General features: G+C 38.8%; 1 protein-coding gene and 1 long non-coding RNA gene across 2 annotated transcripts in view; one reads left to right on the forward strand and one right to left on the reverse strand.

Annotated features, from left to right (window-relative positions):
* The window catches only part of LOC121635713 (FERM and PDZ domain-containing protein 4-like), a 59,135-nt gene that overhangs the window by 14,446 nt on the left and 23,046 nt on the right, over window positions 1-21,643 (reverse strand). Inside the window, exons 2-8 of the mRNA XM_041979025.1 lie at window positions 17,898-18,020; window positions 11,050-11,201; window positions 9,225-9,327; window positions 5,892-5,937; window positions 4,091-4,195; window positions 3,762-3,869; window positions 2,418-2,549 (exon numbers count right to left, since the gene is read on the reverse strand). Coding sequence (XP_041834959.1) covers window positions 2,418-2,549; window positions 3,762-3,869; window positions 4,091-4,195; window positions 5,892-5,937; window positions 9,225-9,327; window positions 11,050-11,201; window positions 17,898-18,020 — 769 coding nt within the window. The remainder of the gene's footprint in view (window positions 1-2,417; window positions 2,550-3,761; window positions 3,870-4,090; window positions 4,196-5,891; window positions 5,938-9,224; window positions 9,328-11,049; window positions 11,202-17,897; window positions 18,021-21,643) is intronic.
* On the forward strand, window positions 6,132-6,664 carry LOC121635714. The gene is made up of 2 exons (XR_006009517.1): window positions 6,132-6,187; window positions 6,225-6,664. It is a non-coding gene; the product is annotated as an uncharacterized LOC121635714 (long non-coding RNA).

Below are 21,643 nucleotides of genomic sequence, written 5' to 3' on the forward strand. Positions count from 1 at the left end.
AAAGAAAAACTCACAATGGTCACAGAAATAACTGGAATTATTACAAAAGTAATAATGAATAAACATTCTATGAAATTTAGCCAATGAACGTCAGACATTGCTTTTCAACCATGCTTCAACAGAATTATTTAAAAAATAAACTCATGAAACAGGCCTTGACAAAAATGATGGTACCCTTACCTTAATATTTTGTTGCACAACCTTTTGAGGCAATCACTGCAATCAAACGATTCTTGTAACTGACAATGAGACTTTTGCACCTCTCAGCAGGTATTTTGGTCCACTCCTCATAAGCAAACTGCTCCAGCTGTCTCAGGTTTGAAGGGTATCTTTTCCAGACAGCATGTTTCCGCTCCTTCCAAAGATGCTCAATAGGATTTAGGTCAGGGCTCATAGAAGGCCACTTTAGAATAGTCCAATGTTTTCCTCTTAGCCATTCTTGGGTGTTTTTAACTGTGTTTTGGGTCATTGTCCTGTTGCAAGACCCATGACCTGCGACTGAGACCAAGCTTTCTGACACTGGCCAGCACATTTCTCTCTAGAATCTCTTGATAGTCTTGAGATTTCATTGTACCGGCACAGATTCAAGACACCCTGTGCCAGATGCAGCAAAGCAGCCCCAGAACATAACAGAGCCTCCTCCATGTTTCACAGCAGGGACAGTGTTTTTTTCTTGATATGCTTCATTTTTCCGTCTGTAAACAGACATCTACTGATGTGCCTTGGCAAAACATTTCATTTTTGTCTCATCTGTCCATAGGACATTCTCCCAGAAGCTTTGTGGCTTGTCAACATGTAGTTAGGCTTTTTTTATGATTTGTTTTCAACAATGGTGTCCTCCTTGGTCGTTTCCAATTAAGTCCACTTTGGCTCAAACAACGACGGATGGTGCGATCTGATACTGATGTTCCTTGAGCTTGAAGTTCACCTTAATCTCTTTAATCTTTTTTTTCTGGGCTCTTTTGTTACCATTCGTATTATTCGTAATATCGTATTATTCTCTTTGATTTGTCATCAATTTTCCTACTGCAGCCACGTCCAGGGAGGTTGGTTACAGTCCTATGGATCTTAAATTTCTGAATAATATGTGCAACTGTAGTCACAGGAACATCAAACTGCTTGGAGATGGTCTTATAGCCTTTACCTTTAACATGCTTATCTATAATTTTTTTTTTCCTGAGACAACTCTTTCCTTCGTGTCCTCTGGTCCATGTTGAGTGTGGTACACACCATGTCACCAAACAGCACAGTGACTACATATAGGCCCACTGACTGATTACAAGATTGTAGACACCTGTGATGCTAATCAGTGGCCATGCCTTGGATTAACATGTCCCTTTGGTCACATTATGTCTTTACTAGGGGAACCATAATTTTTGTCAAGGCCTGTTTCACGAGTTTATTTTTTTAAGTAATTCTGTTGAAGCATGGTTGAAAAGGAATGTCTGACTTTCATTGGTTAAATTTCATAGAATTTTTATTTATTATTACTTTTGTCAGATTCAAGTTATTTCTGTGACCATTGTGGGTTTTTCTTTCGTTAACCGAAGAGTACCAACAGTTCTGTCCACGTGTGTAGCATTTGCAACATATGGATTTGTGGATGTCCTGTTGCTGGGGTCCAGGGTTCTTCATTAATAAAGAAAAATATGAAAAAGACAAGTATCAGCCTTCAAATACTGATCTCATATTTTCCCGATGTAATCCTAAAATATTCTTTAGAACTTTTTACAACATGATGGTCTTGCATCTTTTTTATCTGCCCCTTATATTTCCTCACACAAATTTCTGGGAACTTGTAAGGAATATAATCTTTTTAGGGGGACAGAGTGAGATTGGTTGCTTATGATAGTGGTTTTTATTAGTTTAAAAATTCTAAAACACTATGTTTAACATTCCATTTCCAATGAAAAAGTACAATATAAATAGTCTGACTGATTGACTGATAGACTATTGAGCATCCATGTGTTAAAAGAGCCAAAAAGTTTTTTCTTCTTCTTTTGGAACAACCAGCCTTCTCATATAAACCAACGGGCATGAATGAAACTATGATAGCCTGTAAGGATTATTAGATTTGTCAGAGCAAAACGACTCTTAAACACTCCTCTGCATCTGTGCATGTCACATGCAGAGCTTCACATCTGAATATTAAAACTGTCCTCTTGTGATCCAGCAACCTTATCAGAATGAAGCGTCCGATGTGGACGACCAAGCGCGTGTGCTGTTGGGTGTGTGGAAGTGTGTGCGATAGGATAGGTGTAATGTGAGCTGTCTCCCCTGCTGTGCCTGTGCTGATAAATGACACTAGGGTCCCAGTGCTGCTTGAATACTGAGCAGGAATGCATGTGTGTGTGTAAGCTGGTGTATGTGTGCAAGATGAAAAAGGACACAAAGGGAGAAAAGGAAACATCTCTTACCTGAGTAAGCATCTCCTGTTCATGCAGGAGAAGCAGTTTGCTTCCAGAGCCTTCAGTCCTCTGCTCCAAAGCGAGAGAAAAGTGCTCAATGCATCTGATTGAAAGCTTCTCTTGCAGAGTCAGGACCACTTCCTGTTAAAATAATAAAAAAAAAAAATTGCAGTGTTTAAATAGTATTACTCAAATATGGTTTGCTACAAACCCCAAAATTATAAAAATTGGGAAGTGTTCAACAAAAACTTAGGCTTAAAGTGCAAACACGTATAAAGATAAAAAAAAAAAAAAAAAGACTTTCAGCATTTTTTTAACCAAATCCATTGCATGCATTTAGAAACATACATGCTAAAATCTTATTCAATAACACAGTAAACATGTTGGGAGGGACAGAAATATAAGTTGATAGGATCTGGAATATGTTGCAGTGACTATTAATTGGTGACAGACGAGGGTGCCACCATTTAGTATAAAAGGATCATTCACCAGTGCGTCAGTCCCCAAAACAAGGATCGTTTTAACTCACTGCTATGAGTCAAACTCAGTCAGAAAAACATCAATAAATACCAAAAGAGTATTTTTCAATGCAAGATTATAAAGAAGTGTAGGTTATTGGTAACTACACTGTGTAATATAATGACAACATTGATCTTAGAGAGTCTGGGGGAGATTTCAATCTGTAAAGATCAATATCTGAATATATGTGGCCTTTGAGCCCTTAGCCAGAATTTGTCAGGCCACCTTCATCAATATAGTGACATGGGGTTGGGAGTATCTTAGAAAAGCATTTTCCAGTCAACAATATCCAAGGCTGCATTCTGAAATGTAACCTGAAACGGTCACACTGGAAGGAAGCTATATATCAACGCTGGGCAGAAATATGGACCCAAACTCAACTCAGATGGACTTAAGAAGGATTAAAACCAATTTTAAAGGGATTAAAACCAAAAGACAAACAGTTTAAGTTTTTGTCATATTTTAAAAATCTTCCCAATTTTTCAGTCTATTACAGAAATATATTAGTGTCCACCTTTAAATTATTTTACAAGACATACAAGTCTTTTAAACATACAAAACATAAGCATTTTCCGTTGGTGGCAGGTGCTGTTTTCTTCCCCATTTAGTTGGGAGTTACAAAGGATTGCCAATAAATAACAATGAACAACACCAGAAATGAGAGTAGACCCTTTGCCACTTTAACTGAATAAATAAGAAACTAGATGAGCCCAAAAATTTACTGAATCTCACACTAATCTGAACTCTAAATTAAAGTCTTCTTTTGTAATTATAGTTGCAGAAGAAATTGCTAATTCTGTGAAGTATGCCTGAAGGCACGGAACACGCACACACCTTGATGGAGGTACTGCTGTCGAAGCGAAAAGACTTTGTCTGCCCATTCTCAAGGTAGACCTTCAGGACATTTGGCATGAACAGAAGAGAGTTGTCCTTCACCGGGTTCTGCAAAGGAGAAATAACTTTAGGTTATGTGCGTCTAGGGGTAGAATGTGAACAGAATTCATAGAAATATTGAAAGTCACTTTTATGATAGTCTTATTTAACTTGAATTTCTTAAGCAGAAAAAATCTGTCATTTCTCTCTCTCTCTCTCTCTCTCCCTGTGTGTGTGTGTGTGTGTGTGTGTGTGTGTGTGTGTGTGTGTGTGTGTGTGGTAGGACTTACTGGAACCTGGCCGTTTATAATGACCTCCTCAGCAAAGCGCACTTTGACCGGATTGGACTTGAGCATGGCTTTTTTGGCTGCACTGATGAATGCTGATTTAGGGGACTAAGAGGAAATTGTCCAAAAAGAGATAGAAAGTGAGATGAAAAGATAAGAGGAAGAGAAAAAGACAGACAGATGGAAAGAAAGCGATAAAGAGAGGCATGCACAAATGGGGAGACAATGACAGGTTTCCATTGTGTTATATATGATGTAAAAGATTGACATTAAACATTTAAAAGCCATCAAACAGAAGTTTTTCCTTAATTTCTTTTTTTTAATCTATATTTCTTTTTCTTTCTGGCTACCAGAGATATAATATTGGTACAGCCCAAGAATTTAAATAACTGAGTGAAGATTTGCTTTTGGAGAACAAGATTATATTTTAGCTCCTACAAAGATGTAGATTATATTGTTCAATATTTAGTTGTTTTTTCTTTTTCGTAAACAACCTCAATCTAAAGACTAAAACCAACAGAAAAACTATGTTACCGATTTCTAATTTCCTTAAATAACTCTGCTTTTGATAATAGCAGAGCTGTCATTTTGAGCTGTTGGATGGGAGGATACAGAGCAATTTTGGGAGAGTACTTTCCGAACGTAGATTTATAAGTCACAAGAACATTAACTGTATTAAGAAAAACTTTATTTTTGATTTTAGGAAGTGGACAAACATTTTTTAAAACACAAGGACTCTTTAAAATCCCCATGAAAAGGCTCATTGTAGTGTAATTTTTTAAATGTTTCTGGTAAAGTCAGGTGATAAGGAAGCTGCCCTGCCCACCATCCACACTGCAAACCCTCTCTGCTCTGACTGGCCAGCTACAGTTGCCTGATCCATCACCACAAGGTGTTTCATTGGGTGCATCTATACTAAAGTACAGAGGCCGTACAGTGGTAGAGAGACCATATAGAAATACTTTAAATACATTAAATTTATATCATGAAGACTTCAGGGTATTTTTCACATCTAATAGTTTGCTGGACTCGCTATGATTGGGAACTGGGTTCAAATGGGTTAAATTTGTCTTACTCATCTCTACAATGAATCCAGGGTAACTTGAGTTTCTGCCATAAAAGCAGTAGTCAGTTTCTGGTATTTGGTTTACTTTAAACAAACTGAGACCTAGATTTTTAGGCAGACCAGCCTAAAATCGCATCAAAGCTCGGTTGCACATTCACACCTCTCCAAATAAAGTTTCCAGTTTCAAGCTAACAATCTAGGGTTCAATTAAAATAAGGGGTTGTGTGAGATTAAACAGTGCACCAACATAACCAACAGGGACATAAACATAATACTGTCACTGCTAGCACATATTCATGAAAAAATGGACCAACAATATTCATTTTTCATGTCTACAGCAAGTATATGTTAATTATAATGAAAATAAATATATTTTTAGACATTACATTACATTTTTGGACAGGGCTATTTAACTTGGCCATTATCTTGCAGGTTTTAGACATGTATTTAGAGTTTCCTCTCTTGAGTTTCTTACTATTTTTTCCTTCACCGTTGAAAGTAATGTATGTAAGAAGGCTATATGGTTTAAGTTAACATATAAATATGCTATAGACATGAAGAATGAATATTGTTGGTCAATTTATTCATGAATATGGGCTTTTATGTCATTTTATACCAACAGTTATTAGATACAACCATGAGCATGGTTTCATTTATAAAAATCATACAAATACATCAGTTATTGTGGCAAAATTATACTATTAGACTGTATGGCTAAGATTTACAACATCTACTCACAGGATACGGTTGAACAACTGTCAGCATGATGGATTCCTTGCAGCTCCTGCAGTGAGCAGACAAAAGTATATTATGAAAAAAAAAATCACAATGGACAACATCAGCAGATTAGCAAGAAAATTATGATTAGCTTAGGTGAAATGGAAAAAGGAGCTTCCGGCAACAGTAAGACAGATGCAGTTAAATCCAGAGGCCTTCACACACAGACTCATTAGCTTCCTCAGTTAATTAAAAGTAGAGTGACTGCATTTCTAAGAAGTCAAATATAACTTCAGACATAGCAAGTTGCGGACTCTGTAACCTCTAATCAAACTTTCTCTTGAGCAGATCTAGGAATTTAGAAGATGAGGAAAAAGTCTTTGGTGACACTTGGCAAACACTTAATTAGAGTGACAGTCATTTTAATATTCAGAATTTATGTGAAGGCCTTTTTCATTCGCTTGTTTAATTTTCCAGGATTAAAGTAGAACCTGACAATTAAAATAGTTCACACAGTCTTCAGTCTTACACAGTTAAGCTAATTCAAGTAAAATTTAAAATGTTGTTTTGCTTCAAAGCAGAAAAATGGAAAGTGCAAATGTTTGGGCAACCCAAGAGATTTGATATTTCCCACAACTTTTGCACAAGTCTAAGACTTTACTTAGCTTGCGACTTCTCAAACCTTGTCCCAGCAGTCAGATGTCACAGGGTATAAGAGCACTAAAAGACATGCACCAAGTTCTTTTGTGATGGCCGTGTTCTTTATCCTCTATGTAATTAAAGCAATACCATGTAAGTTTCCGACCTTAAAACTTTGTGCTTCTGACTCATATGTTACACTGACATTCATTATGCACATTTCCTGGGGTCGTCGTTGCCCTGCAGCATCTCAAGGGTGAGAAACTGCACTTCCTAACTTTGTGCTGCAACCCAGGAAGCTTAAAGAAATTCTCAAATGTTTTTAAGTTTTTGTTTGTGTTTTCACCCCCATATTTATGACTGAAAGCCTTAATCCAGTATGGAAGGGTTGACCTGCTGGAATTGGGGAAAAACTACAGTTTTTCTGGATCAGCAAAGCCAGATTTTATTCCACCTGAACTGCAGCGGATCACAGAGGACCTCATCATCCCCCTTCTGTGCTCCACGAGATGGAGGAAACAACATAAACAACAGCGGGGTCAGCAGAGCAGGCTGCATGCTAGGCTACAAGCTAACCCACACAGACCGGTTCTGCCCAGACTCCTCCTTGTCAATGGAAGGTTTCTCACCAAAAACTGCACAAAATTTGTCTGAGGATCGTCTCATGTAAGACTGACAGCTGTGTGGCAATCTTCACTGAGACCTGGCTGGACAACAATATCCCCCAACGCACAGGGGTGCTAGCGGGGCGCTCTCTGTTCCATGCCACCCAGACTTCAGCTTCAGGTAAGACCAAAGGTGGCGCTGTACATTCACAACTCGTGGTCTACAGATACGAACATTATTGGAACCTTCTGCTTCCCCAACCTTGTAGTGAAGTGCAGACCTTTTAAACTGGTTAGCGAACTCAGCTTGGTCGTGATCATAACGGCCAACATACCACCGCGAGCTAATGCTAAGTTAGCGCTGAGGAGCTGTACTGCATGATCACTGGGCAGATAAATGATAATCCAGAGGCAGCTGTGATTGTGGCTGGGGACATTAACCACGTAGAATTAAAATCTCTCCTCCCCAAATTCCACAAATTCATAAACTTTTCGACAAGAGACTTTCATTTATTGGACCAGGTGTACTGGAACATTCCAGGAGCATAAAAGGCTGCAGCAGCTCCTCAACTCGGGATGTCAGATCAACCTCTGATCTGCTGGACCAAACCCACCACCAGAACCATTCAGGTTTGGACTGAGGGGGCTTCCTCAGCCTTACAGGGCAGCTTTGAGCACACAGACTGGGGAGTGTTCAAAGAGGACGCTGATCTGGAGGAATACACATCATCTGTACTGTCCTCTGTTCACTTCTGCACTGATGCTGTCCTACCCATAAATAACAACAATAACTAAGCTGTGGGTCCAGTTAAGGTGTCAGGTCAGACATTAATATTGTGTGCATAACAACTGGCAGAAGTTTTTCTGGACATCTTTTCTAGACATCAACCTGTCCCTGTAGCTTTCCATGATTCCTGTCTGCCTGAAGTCCTCCATCATTGTACCTGTGCCCAAAAAAACAATCATTACCTGCCTCAATACCGCCACCTCACTCTTCTCCCAGTCATCATGAAGTGTTTTGAGCAGATCCTTCTAAACCACATCGAAGATGCCATCAATGCCGGCCTGGACAGCCTGCAATTAGCCAACAGGGAGAACTGTTCTATGGAGGATGCTGTCTCGATAGCACGTCACACGGCCCTGACTCACCTGAAGCATCCCAACACCTACGTTAGGATGCTGTTTGTGGACTTCAACTCAGCCTTTAACACTGTTTTCCCAGAACGTGTTGGCCCTGAAGCTCCACAATCTGGGTCTGTCAGTATCACTCTGCACCTGGATCAGTGACTTCCTCACTAACAGGCTCCAGGTAGTGAGGATAGGGAAGTCAACATCTTCACCACTGATCCTCAACACTGGAACAGTGCAGGGTTGTGTGCTCAGCCCTGCCCTCTTCATCCTCTTCACACAGGACTGCTCTGCCATCCATCCCACATACATGGTTGTGAAGTTTGCGTGTGAAACCACTGTGGTGGGTCGCATATCCAACAATGATGAGACCCACTACAGAGAAAAGGTCCAAAGTCTTACAACGTGGTGTTCCAAGAACAATCTGGTTCTGCATCATCAAGACAAGGGAGGTCATAGCAGATTACAGGACGTCCAGGAAGACTGAGCACGCTTCTCTCTGCAAACCTGGAGAAGCGGTGGAGTCGGTGGACAGCATTAAGTTCCTGGACATCCACATTTCCTCTGACCTCTCCTGGACTGTGAACACTTCACACCTGGTGGACAGGACTCTCTTCTCAGCTGCTCATGAACTTTTACAGAGCCACCATTGATAGCATTCTGTGTCTCTTTTAAATCTTCATTTTTTATTTATGCATGCCTGTTATACTTCTATTTTCTTATTTATGTGCGCTAAGCCGAGAGACTTCTTAAAATTTTGGTATGCTTGCATCATGACAATAAAGATCTTGAATCTTATTTTAGTTGTGAGAGAAAGAATTTTGCAGAGGCCTTTGCTGGTCAAATTGGTGAAAATCCCACAAAGAAGCTACAAGGCAATTTGGCATTTTATGCACTGAGCATATAAGGATGCCCAAGCTTCAGTTCTTTTTATGTTCCTATGTGCTGGGGTTAAAAGCGTCCCTAAGGTCTGTGGATCTACCTGACGAGATCGATGACTCGTTCTCTAGGAGCTGAGCTGACAGGTTCATCATTGATCATGATGATCTCATCACCTGCCAGCAGCTTCCCCTCCGACGGACCACCTGCACACAGTAAAACAAACAAACAAGCCATGAGAACACTAGAATTGTATGTTGTGGTGGTCTGGTATAGATATTGACATCAATGTCCATAGCATCTTAATCCACCTCCTTGGGAAACCGGTGTAAACAGAATAATTCATTAGGTCAGCTGTCACTACTGATTGATTACTGAGATGTCCAATTACTGAGTGTATCTGCCTCAATTGCAGGCACAGATACAGTAAGCATAAATGTGTAAGTATATTGGCAGCATCAATCAATAAATATACATCAAGCAAAAAAAAAAAAATATATATATATATATATATATAAATATATATTAAACTGGGGTCCATTTATGGTCAAAACCTCTGTATTTACTTATACAATAACTGGTTAGACAGGCTGGAATACTTAACAGTCTGCACAGCCTGCCCCCTTCGATCAATCAAAGCAGCAACTGCTTGCACTGATTAGCTTCTCACAAATGATGAGGATCATTTTTTTAGTGCACACAGCATAGCTGGTTCCATTGGGCTTGCTTCTCTACTTTTTCTTGTAATTTATATTATTTTTTCCCATTTGTCTTAACACATTATTACATTTCTGTACGGTTTTTGAAGACTAACAAGCTCTGATGCTGCTGCAAAAAATCCATTTGCTCATTTTCTTTTAGACATAATATGTTGTAAATATGTAAATATGACCTTTGATCTTGTTCCGGGCACACGGATTCCTGTCCTGAGAGATTCCTTCTGATTCTCTGAATCTTTTGATGACATTAAACACTGGGTGCTGGGATATTTAAAGCATTTACAAAATTATTTGAGGAGCATTTTTCTGAAGTTGTTTAACAATTCCAAAATGCAATTAGCTGCAGATTGGTGGACTTATGCACATTTTTACCTGCTTCCTTTATACCCTGTCATGTTAACGATGTGTTTCCAGTAAACTAAATTATGTGTCAAATGCTGTCTTCTGCCATCAAATACAAAAAAAGCTAATACAATTTTACCCTAGCCATGTATGAAAAGTCCTTAGACAATATTAGGTCAGAATAGGTTCAAATTAGTTCATCTCCAATGAAAGTCCATGATGTAACAGCACCATTCACTGTTTCCCACCTAATTATAAGTTCCTTTGAACTGTTTTTACAGTTGTACAATACAAGCTGTAGATTATTTATGTTTTGGAGCTTTGTAAATGTAGTCCTTTAACAGTTTTTCAGTATGTCTGACACTTCTGATATTAATGCAAAATCTAGGTATGTTACAAAGCCTAGAAGGTTTTGTACATTGTCTAGCTATGCTTACAGCTGTGGAGTGACACTCTGACACTCTAAAATTATGCTGCATTGTAAAAATGTGGCAAAGAATTAAGAAAACAGCATGACCTGGGCTGTGGTTGAAATTAAGATGTTAAAGAAATGATTATGTCTGTGTTCATTTATTAGGGACAGAGAGGGACTAAATTTGGTCAACATATCCTCAAAACTATGAAGATGTAATATTTAGTTAGTGTCAGAGTATAATAATTAGAATAAATGTAAAAATCCATCAGACTTGCTATGTTTGCAGGTTCAGTACAGCATGTAAATTCTTTAAATGCAGCTGTTTCAGCCTGCATACTGCTCTTTGTTGACTCATATTTTAACTTGTTGATTGTATGAAAGTATAATTCGGTATTGCCAGTTTATTTAATGAAACACATAATCCGAATCCCTTTGTTTCTGATTGCACCAACCTGGTGTGACAGAGCGGACCACCACTGGTTTCTCACTGCCCGCCACAAAGCCAAAGCCCAGGACCGGGTCTCGTCGCATCTCTACCAGACGAGGGGCCGGGGGAAATCCATCCAGGAGGACCTCCTCCAGGGAGCTGCTCTGGGACCCTTGGCTGAAAAAAAAAACAAAGCAAAGAGTAAAACTAAAACCCAAACCGTTAAATGACTCAGCACATAGTTTCTCCTGACCATGACATTGAGGGTAACGGGCACAATGTCTGTTATGACCTATCCAGCTGCTTAAAGGGGGCTCTCACTTAAACTCCCCCAACTATGTGAACATTAGAGGTCAATAAATTACTCTATTCCTACAGGACACTTTTAGCTCAGATAGAAAACATTAAATCTGGAATACATGATTTAAGCTGTTGGTTCAGCTGCTCATAAATCAGAGCTTTGGCTCAGGTGTGCAGCATTTTAAGCTTAATGGTCCCTTGTTCCACTTCATTCATAAAATTCCTTTAGATTTGTGGTCTGCAACTAATTTGCCACTTAAAGCCACATAAAGGTTTGCAGACTATTCCAATTTAAAGTTCACAGAGAATTTTATCATGTTACAATAACTCATTCTTAAAGTTGAAAAACTTGTACATCACTTTAATATGCGCTCTCACCTTGAAGTCGAAGACGTCATTACTAATAATTTAGATATTTGTTAGGCATTTTCACCACTGATGACAACTTTGAAGGTTGTCAAGCTGCAATGAAACAGATGTGGTAATAACTTATTTGTTCATTAAATTCAATAAATGCTCTACAAGTGCAGGCAAAGATGCTGGGCCCCTGTATGTCTTATCAAAATATCAAAAACTGAAAAGGTCCCATCAAGTTCTACAGTAAATGATAAAAGCGATTGGTAAGGATGAGCTTTGTTTTGGAAAGCTGGGATGTCGCAGATATTGGGTGAAAACAATGCTGGATCAATAGAGGATCAACAGCTGACATCTTGAGTTGTCAAATAAAATCATCTTTCCTTTCTTTTGACTCTATATTGACTAATTTTACTAGGTAAGAACAACTCTGTCATTCCCGCGCATTTCATCGTCAAATTTGCAAGGGTGCCAACCCTCAGTTTATTAGCCTGCAATCAATACATCTTGGAAGACCCATTTACAAGGGCCACATTTACAAGGGGTCAGCAAACTCACAAAGCCACTCTTATCTTAATTAGCTGTTGCAGCTGATGAAATCTGGCAGAGACGATTGTTATTCGTCGCTAGCAAAAACAGTCACAAGCTAATGATGAGCAGCTAGCATCTGTGAATACATCTGCCTTTGTTTTAATCTTGTTTTTGTGTTACAAATGTTTATCAATATTATTTTAATCTGTGTGGATATGAAGCCCTGAGGCTGTCAAGTCTTCAGTTTAATGCAAAAGAGAAAATTATTATTACATTTCCTTCTTGACAAACGTATATTTCATTATATTAAATGTAATATTTGGCTACAGGGCTTCAGCGTAGCTTTAAGTTTGTCCTTTCCTTTGCCACTTTGACACTGCCCTCAGGGTGAGAGCACCTCTAAAAGGTAAATGTACTTTATTAAATAACATCTTGCTTGCTGAGCCTCAGACATCAGTCAGAGATGAGACACACAGATTGCAGAATGCCTGTTAATTAGTAAGTGATGTACAGTTTTAGTGGGGCTAACACATTCTCTCTGTGCTTCTATTTCTTACTCCCATTGCTCTTTTCCAGCTTGGAAAGCTTTCTTGGCAGCTTTCTTGCTTCCTTTTTGCACATGCAGTGCTATGAGGGCATCTGCTGCTGCCTTGTCTGCAACAGACCAGATGAATCTTCTGACTACTGTATGATTCTGTGTGGATGTTTACCCATCAATGCCTCTTTATAAACCCCTTTTCAGAGAGGTTTAGGTCTATGATTTGTTCAGTTGTTTTCATCTTTATTTAACAGACACAAGTACAAAGGAAATGATTATATAACACGCACGCCATCTATTGGACGAGGTACAAAATGAGATTTGGGATTTTCCTGGAGCAGCTTCTGGATAAAGACCTAACCTTAATGGCCACATATGCCTTTCCAAATTTCCAATCAAAGCCTCTGGATCAATGATACCATCACAGATATGCAAATCAGTCATGCTATGGACATTGATGCATCTCCATATTATCAAAGAAGCTGCTTTTGATAACAGCCGATGACCTTTTCTCGAATCCTTGCTACATAGAACCTGATCCCAATAAGAAGAGCTGAAAGTTATACATGTCTCACCATAGAATAGCTGTCCACTGTTTCAGGTTACATTTCTGGATGCAGCAGTGGGTTTTCCAAGGTACTCCTGAAGCCCAAATGACAATACTGACCACACTATAGCAGTGCTTCCTGTCAGTTTAAAGGTCACTAGCAGTGGTTTCTAGCCATGGCTTTTAGATGATAATTGATTTGAGGAATAGATATATTTTCTTTGACTTTTTTATTTTATTTTTTTTTAACATTTTAGCATAGGTTGTTAGGCTGTCACTCATTGCTTCTTTTATACCCAACCCTGACACCCTCACCAGTCAACAGTTAATTTAACCTTTAAACTCTAGTAACTACATCACACTCTATTAACTCTACTGTAGTGACCGAAAGGACAAGATCGTGAATACAAGTGGCTGAAATGAGTTTTCTCTGCAGGGTGGCAGGGCTCTCCCTTAGAGATAGGGTGAGAAGCTCGGTGATCCGGGAGGGGCTCAGAGTAGAGTCGCTGCTCCTCCACATCGTGAGGAGCCAGATGAGGTGGCTCGGGCATCTGGTCAGGGTGCCTCCTGGATGCCTCCCTGGTGAGGTGTTCCGGGCACGTCCCACTGGAAAGAGGCCCCAAGGAAGACCCAGGACACACTGGACGGACTACATCTCTCGGCTGGCCTGGGAACGCCTTGGGATCCCTCCGGATGAGCTGGTGAATGTGGCCGGGGAGAGGGAAGTCTGGGTTTCCCTGCTTAGGCAGCTGCCTCCGCGACCCGACTCCGGATAGGCGGCAGAAAATGGATGGATGGATGGAACTCTATTAACCTTTCTGTCTTTCTTTGCATCTCTCACATTTTTAATAGTTTTTTCTTTTTTGAATTTTCAGTTATTTAAAATTTTTATCTATGTATTTATTCATTTCAAACATGTGTAAACCTAATGATGTGCAACTTTTTCTCATACTAGTCTAAATCAGTCTGAGTTCCTTTTCTGTTTCCCACATCTGTTTGTTCTCCTCTTCGACATTCTCTGTCCTATTATCACATGGATTTGTTATGTGCATAAGATGCAGAAATCTCAAGCTAAATCTGTCTGTAATGAGGCATGTTCCAATCTGTGATGCTGGCTCATCTTCCCAGTCAGGGTCACTCAGGTTTAATCCCACAGGACAGGGCAAGGGTGACTAGGTGGAAAGAAGCTGAATTCAAAAAGGTCCAATTGTAGGTGATTTCTGAAAAACGGACAGTTATTATAAGATTGTACTATTCATGAGGGTGCCATATTGATTGGCAACCTGTCCAGGGACTTAACATGCATGCTTTGAACTGTGAGAGTAAGAACCTACTCATGCACTGGAAGAACATGCACATGGAGCATGGAGTGCTAAACTGTGCACCCTCGTTTTCCTAAACCCAGAAAAATCTGGGCCAAATGGTTTGTCCACTTACTGCCAAGGTCAAGTCTGAGTTCACATACTTATGTGCTGCAGTCTTATATCATGAGTTAATTTAAAAGGACTTAAAGAGATTCCGTGAGTCAAAACAGATTTAATACATTTAAGAATGAAGCAGAACAAGTTATATAACAAGCTTAACAGACCTAGCTAACCTAGTCCCGACTATCAGGGACCATGCATGTTAAGTGAAAAGGAGAGTGGATATGACTCATTAGATGATATTAACTAATTAGATTATTCAGTTTCAATTAATCAGAACTGATTTATGACGGGACTTCTGTCATTAAACTGAGCTATTTTATACAATGAAGGCAGACTTTACAACCGGTAGCATTACCCCCACTGCACATTTTCAGAGGGCTTTGGAAGAAATGTGCATAGTCATTCAATTTATGACTCTTTTCTATTGGCATTTTCTCTAATGCAACTCTTGAAAACCATTTTAAAGAAAAGATGCAAAACATTTTAGACAATATAACTGAAACAAAACCCTCAAAGGAAGCAGAGATCTCCTGCTGCGTACCGATAAAGTTTATGATAATCATCAGATATAAAACAAAGGATAAAGAAGAAGGCAGTTTTATGTGAATTTAGCTTTAAGTGCAATATGAATAAGAAAATAAACAATACTATTTATGGGACTATTGCACCATAATTGTTGTAAATATAGTTAATAATCACCAGAGATTTTACACAACATTCAAAACTGCAAAACTTTCAAATTCAGGTCAGACAATCAGAGATCTGCATGGACAGCCTGGTCCACGGCATTCAAATGCTGCTTGACTCTTTGCGGCTAGTTTTGTGCTTCAGGATCTTGGAGCCAATCCAAATCAAGCATTTGCATGTTTATACGGCAGAGCTATTCCGGCATGACAAATTTACAGAGGTAAGAGTGCGTGAACCGATGGAATACAGAATTACAATGGTTACTTTTGTGACTATTGGTGAGCAAGGGGCCGGATGAAACACAGCCTGTAGCCGTGGCTCATTCACTATATATTCTAACATGGCTGGTGACAAAACTGGAGTAATGGCTTTAGGAGGGCTTCATGCATTCTGTATTTGAACTGTCACAGATGGTTTACTCATTTTGATTCCCATTGTGGCACTTAATTGTTTAACTGTCCATATTGTTTTTCATTTGTTTTGTTTTTTTGTTTTTTACTGCATACTGCCTTGTTTATTTTCAGCTTAGATGCATTCGTGCACTTTGCTATTGTAATCCACATCTTAAACTAAATATAATTCCATTATGTTCCAAATAATTACTTTCAAATGAGCTAAATAAACTTCACATTAGTGGCTGGAACGTTTAAATGTTTAGCATTTAAGGAAATAAGTCTCATTTTATAGTCTTGTGGGTGTGTCTTTTTTTTGCCTTTTTGTTACATATAAGTTTTTGTACACTTACAGCCTGAAATTCCATCTTTTAGCCTAAATTTTTCATCTTTTGATGAACAACTTTGCCATTAAGTGTGTTTATATAAAGCTTACAAAGTGGCTAGTATGACATGCCTCAAACAACAAACTAGTGGCTTTCTCAGTCAGAGCAAATTGGGCCTCTTGAGAAGCGTAAAGGTATGTTTAGGCCAAATCTGGGCTACATTTGGCACTTATGGCTCAGTTACAGCAAATGATGTCTGTTTTGTCCGTTCCTTCTGTGTATATTCGTTATGTTTCTTCAAGAAGTTTAGCTTCTGTCGTTCATGTTTATTATTTTTGAACATGTAAAGTAACACGAATGTGCTCCACATCATTGGAATTTATAGTAACTATTCCTTGCAAGTTATCAATAGTTAACAACTACTTTTGTAATCCGAACAACTCATAAGATTTGTGCAGTGTTGAAATGTCCTGTTGTGTCTTCACTGCGGGACAGTGGGAAACGTAATCTCTTGTACATGTGAAGAAACTGACAATAAAGCTGACTTTGAACAATCTAACTAAAACAGTCAAACCTCAGTCAAACACAGAGTGAGGACGTTCCCTCGTGTAAGTGCTATGAACATGATCAAGGTCAAAAAGGATTGGCGACAGTTAACTAGTCTCCCTTTATTAATCATTAATCTAGGCCTACTTTGTAAACAACACATCAAATTTGGTTTGGATTCAGAAATCTTTTCTTCATTCTCTTGAACATTAATAAAGCTCACAGTTTAATTAATTCATGCTTCATTTTTTTTTATACATTTTTACACTTCTACTCAACTCAAACAGTGCTCAAACATTATATGTACATAATTTCTATTTATGTTTTAAATGTTCATATTTTATCTTATAGTCCATAGAATAGAATAGAATATTTGAACTGGCTATTGTCTGTAGTTTCCTTGTGTGGTCCTAAGGTCAATTCAAATGAGAACTCGAATAGCGTGAGATTGATTAATTTAATGATATAAACTATTTAATTTTTCCCTCTGTCAAGGGTGCTGTCATGAGGTTTATTTTATTTGATGTGGTAATGCTGCAGTACTAAAACCTCTTTAATTTGGTTCTGCTTCACTTTTTCAGAGTTGGCCTTTGTAGAGAAAATGTTCACACTGTGTGGCGGCATGGCTCAGTGGGTAGAGTGGTTGTCCTGTATCCCAAGGGTTGTCGGTTCGATCCTGGCCCATCAAGCTCATGTCAAGGTGTCCCTGAGCAAGACACCAAACCCCTAATTGATCCTGATGGGTCATGGTTGAGCGCCTTGCATGGCAGCTTCTGCCATCAGTGTGTGAATGTGACGTACATGTAAAACGCTTTGGGTAAAAGAGCTATATAAGTACAGACCATTTACCATTTATGTACAAGTACCTGATAGAGGTTTAGAGTTATAAAGAGATATTTATCCATTAAAGTTTTTTTTTTTTTCAGGCATTTTTTTTTCATTTGTGCTATGTGCCATCTTCATTTATTCTTTACCAGTAACACATATACTGACATTTACATATTGTAACAAATCTCAACTATAACTTCTAAACTGTAACTCCAATAGTATTTAAATAGATAGTGTAGTTGCAGAGATATGCTACCATACATTATGGGTATGTAATTGTCAACAGCCTGTTTGAGGTAAAGTTGCAACACTTGGAGAACCCCAACCATAACTGCAATCATAATTATGCTAAAATTTTACACAGTAGTTATTTACGCGAGTGCAGACTCAAACATACTTGGTGAGAAAGTCCCGTCCATCACTGGCGTTATTCATGCTGTCCCAACTGTATGGAGGCCCCTGCAGTCCACCCCAGGAGCCTGGGCCAGGGGGTGGCCAGCCTGACGTTTTATTCCTATGGCTGAAAGGAAAATGAAAGAAAAAAATTACACAAGAGTTTGATTAAAGTGATTTTCTTTGCAGGAAATACAGACAACAGTGGATTAGAATGCAAAATGACCATTTTGCATTGAGATTACAAATCAATATTTCACCCATTACATTCCTTTAAAGAAAACAAACATTAAAAAGTGGCTTAGGCTGACTTTGTTCTAGCATTTCGTCTCGGTTTTAATTTGCGGTTTTTGTACAGGTACATTTTAATTCATAAATTTCCTCCCACCCCCTGCGATGGATAATGGCACTTAGACACTCAGTGCGCGGCTGGTTAGAATCCTCTCAGTTCAATTAGTGTGACTCCTTGTCTCGGCTTGTAGTGTGAGGTAGAGCTGCTTAGCGCAATCGACCAAAGTCAAATAACAGCTCATCAACTCTGCTGTCAGACAATCAATGGCTGCATGAATGAGCCACGTTGTGGTAGTTGCTCTGCAAAGTTGAACACATGCACACGGTATTGATGTGCCAGCTGATTCACTTACTGTAGATTACACTGTCAAAGAGGAATAAAAGCGGGTGGGAGCAAGCAAAGATGGGGCAAGAAAGTGTTTCTACTTGCCCCATCTGACTGAACTGGAATTTGGCATGAAACATGTCAAAAATGCTCCATGATACAAGACACAGTGACCAATCATGCACAGATCATGAAGCATGAGTCTCATAACCTTTTACAGAGATGATCTCAAATGCAAGAAAAAGCCAGAGAATTAGTAGTTTAAAAAGTAGTTTAAAAAATGCATACTATATGAGAATGTCATCGCCGTAACAATCCAGCTGATTTATTCCAACATTGTGCTGTTGATGGGATGAATACATCATTCAGTCACGTCATAGCTTGCAGGATGTGGAAAATAAAACCGTCCTCTGTGATTCAAATCTGTCTAAAGTAGGCCAAAAAATAAGAAAAGGGTGTTTCACTTCTTTTGGGAAACGGGAACACTTCTGCGCTTCCATTAACTAAAAACTGCAAAGGCATCAAATAAAAGAAAAAAATAATATTCAGGGTATCCTCGGAGGCGAAAGATGCCCCCCGCCGCTGCTTGACTTGCATCCAGTCGATTGCAATCCAGTCGATTTCACTTAGAAGCTTGCATTTCTGCTGATCTTCAGTCATTTGAAAGAAAAACAGATCCAACGGCACTCCCGAATCCCAATCAAGAGGCTCTTGTGCTCAATATATTCAATGTCTGTAGTGTTAATGGCTGTGCAGATCCCCTGTGTGCAGCCAGACATTCATCTGTATTTGTCATTGTGCTGCTGTTGAGAGCAGCTTTGGTCCAAACTGAACTAAACTGCTGTGGCCTTGCCTCCTTTATCCCATAATCCCTTTCATCACAGAGAAAACAAATCCACGCTGTGTGTGAGTATTTTGTGTGTGTGCAGCTGTGTGTGTGTGTATATATATATATATATATATATATATATATATATATATATATATATATATATATATATATGTAGCCATGCAAAAAGGAAAGTAGGCCTTCTTTCAAATCTAAGGTTTTAAGTATCAGGACATTAAAAAAATAAGTAAATAAATTTTCTTTTAAAATCTGCACTGAAACTTAGAAATTTTGACAGATTACAAGCAGCTGCCACTAGAAATGCACCCCTGGCTAAATTTGATGAAAAATGTCTTGTCTTTGCTCATTTTCTCCTGTTTTCTACTTTAAAAGCAGGAACTTTGTTCTTGAGGGATCGACTCCCCTCAGCCATTCATACTGCTGCTGGACTTCATGATACAGTCAATACAGTCAATTATTTTAATTATTTAACTTTACATCATTTAACCTAAATTCCCTTAACTGCCTGCTATTCATTTGCCACGACTGCTCCCATCAGCTGTTCATTCTCTATGATTTTTCATTGGCTTGTTTAAATATTTGGGCCCCCATTGTTCCCCTGGCCCTGATCCATGGTGGCCCACTGCTCTCTGGCAAATCTACTAGAGAGGGTTTCAATGAAAAGGACAGTTTCCCAATTTGATTAATTAAAAAAGAATTATTGTTATTATTACCTAAGATCTGACTGTTATGATTAACTGAACAACATTGCATAACAGCTTTATGTATGACCAACAATGAACCAATGGATGTCTGTTAAGTTACAGAGATTTCATTTATTGAGCTATGTCAGGTTGTTGCTTTTTTCTGCATCATTTGTCCGATTTTCACAGAAAGTGGCTGGCTCTGACCTCCCCACTCAGCAAGAAAGCACAACCCCTATTTGATGCACTTAAACAATGACTTGTGTTGCTAATGTCCAGCGCTCTAATCTAACTAAGGCTCTGCAAAAGGCTTCTAGAGCAACTAAATTTAGGCCAAATGTTAAATGTTTTTCACCTCTAAACTTTCTCACTTCAGAAGTTTCTATCCTTGTGGGTCATGCAACACATCAGTTGTCAGATCAGTTCCAAATTCATTCTGCAGCATGACAATGACCTCAAACATATGACCAAGAGTCATACAGAACAAGGAGTCCTGCAACAGATGGTATAGCCCCCACAGCGCCCTGAGCTCATCATCGTGGAGTAGTTTTGGGATTAAATAAAGGGACAGAAGCAACTCAGACAGCGTGAATCTATAGAGAAACTCTGGCAAGCTCTTTAAGACATTTAAAGGTCTTAGCAGATTTTCAATAGATAGGGCATGTAATGATTTTTCTGCATTCTGTATCTCATTCTGTTGAGCATGAAGGGACATGCAGAAGGTCAAGTTTCAAATTCCTATCCTGTAAACCAATAATTGCCTGATTTCCGTGAGCCATGAATTTATAGAACTAAAAAATAATAATAATCTAAGGAAAACATTGATTAATATTCTTCACTTTAAAAAAAAGTAGAAAAAAAAGACTTAACTGATGTGTTTTTTTTTTGTTTTTTTGTAGTAAAATGTCTTTTAGTTCTTCTTCTGGGGATTTCTATCCATTTTTATGAGAATCTTGGGCTGTTTTGCAAGGTCCATGGCAAAACCCTCAGCTTTATATTTTATTAATCCCTCGAGGAGAATAAAGTTGTAGAAAGTTTTGTTTCTTTTTTTCTTTTTTTTAAAGAATCAATTCATTATCGTATTGTTCCAGAAGGTGCGATGGTGAATTACTTCCTATACGTTTTCTTTTTGTGGCTACTTTAAGAAGGCGGAACACACTGACTCCTCACTGAGTTGTGTAGAGGGTGTAAAGAATTGTCTTTTATGTTCATTTTTTTCTGGACAGTCAGCTACAGCAGCTTCCGGTCAGTTCCCAGCAAAGAACTAGAAAGTCTTGAGCTTGAAAGATAATGAATGAAAACTTACTGCACCTACTTTAATGTCCTATGTGTGCAGATCTTTTCTTTCAACATCAACTTGGATGTGTCCATGTTGGAAAAAACCCTGCTTTTCCTCCTCCTTTAGCTTTCAGTTAACTTTCTAGTCTCAGTCTGCTTGTACAGTTTTAAAGCAGTGTATAAACACACAAGAATCTGCAGCCATGAACTGGTGAATGACACATGACTGCATTCTTCATATTCCTTCGGTGCCCTTGTCAGCGCTTCGAGCTTGTCCATTTTCTTAGCCAACAATGTCCAATTTCCCTGCAAAACAGTTGAAA

Source organism: Melanotaenia boesemani, chromosome 24 (assembly GCF_017639745.1).
Source record: "Melanotaenia boesemani isolate fMelBoe1 chromosome 24, fMelBoe1.pri, whole genome shotgun sequence".
Lineage (NCBI taxonomy): Eukaryota > Metazoa > Chordata > Actinopteri > Atheriniformes > Melanotaeniidae > Melanotaenia > Melanotaenia boesemani.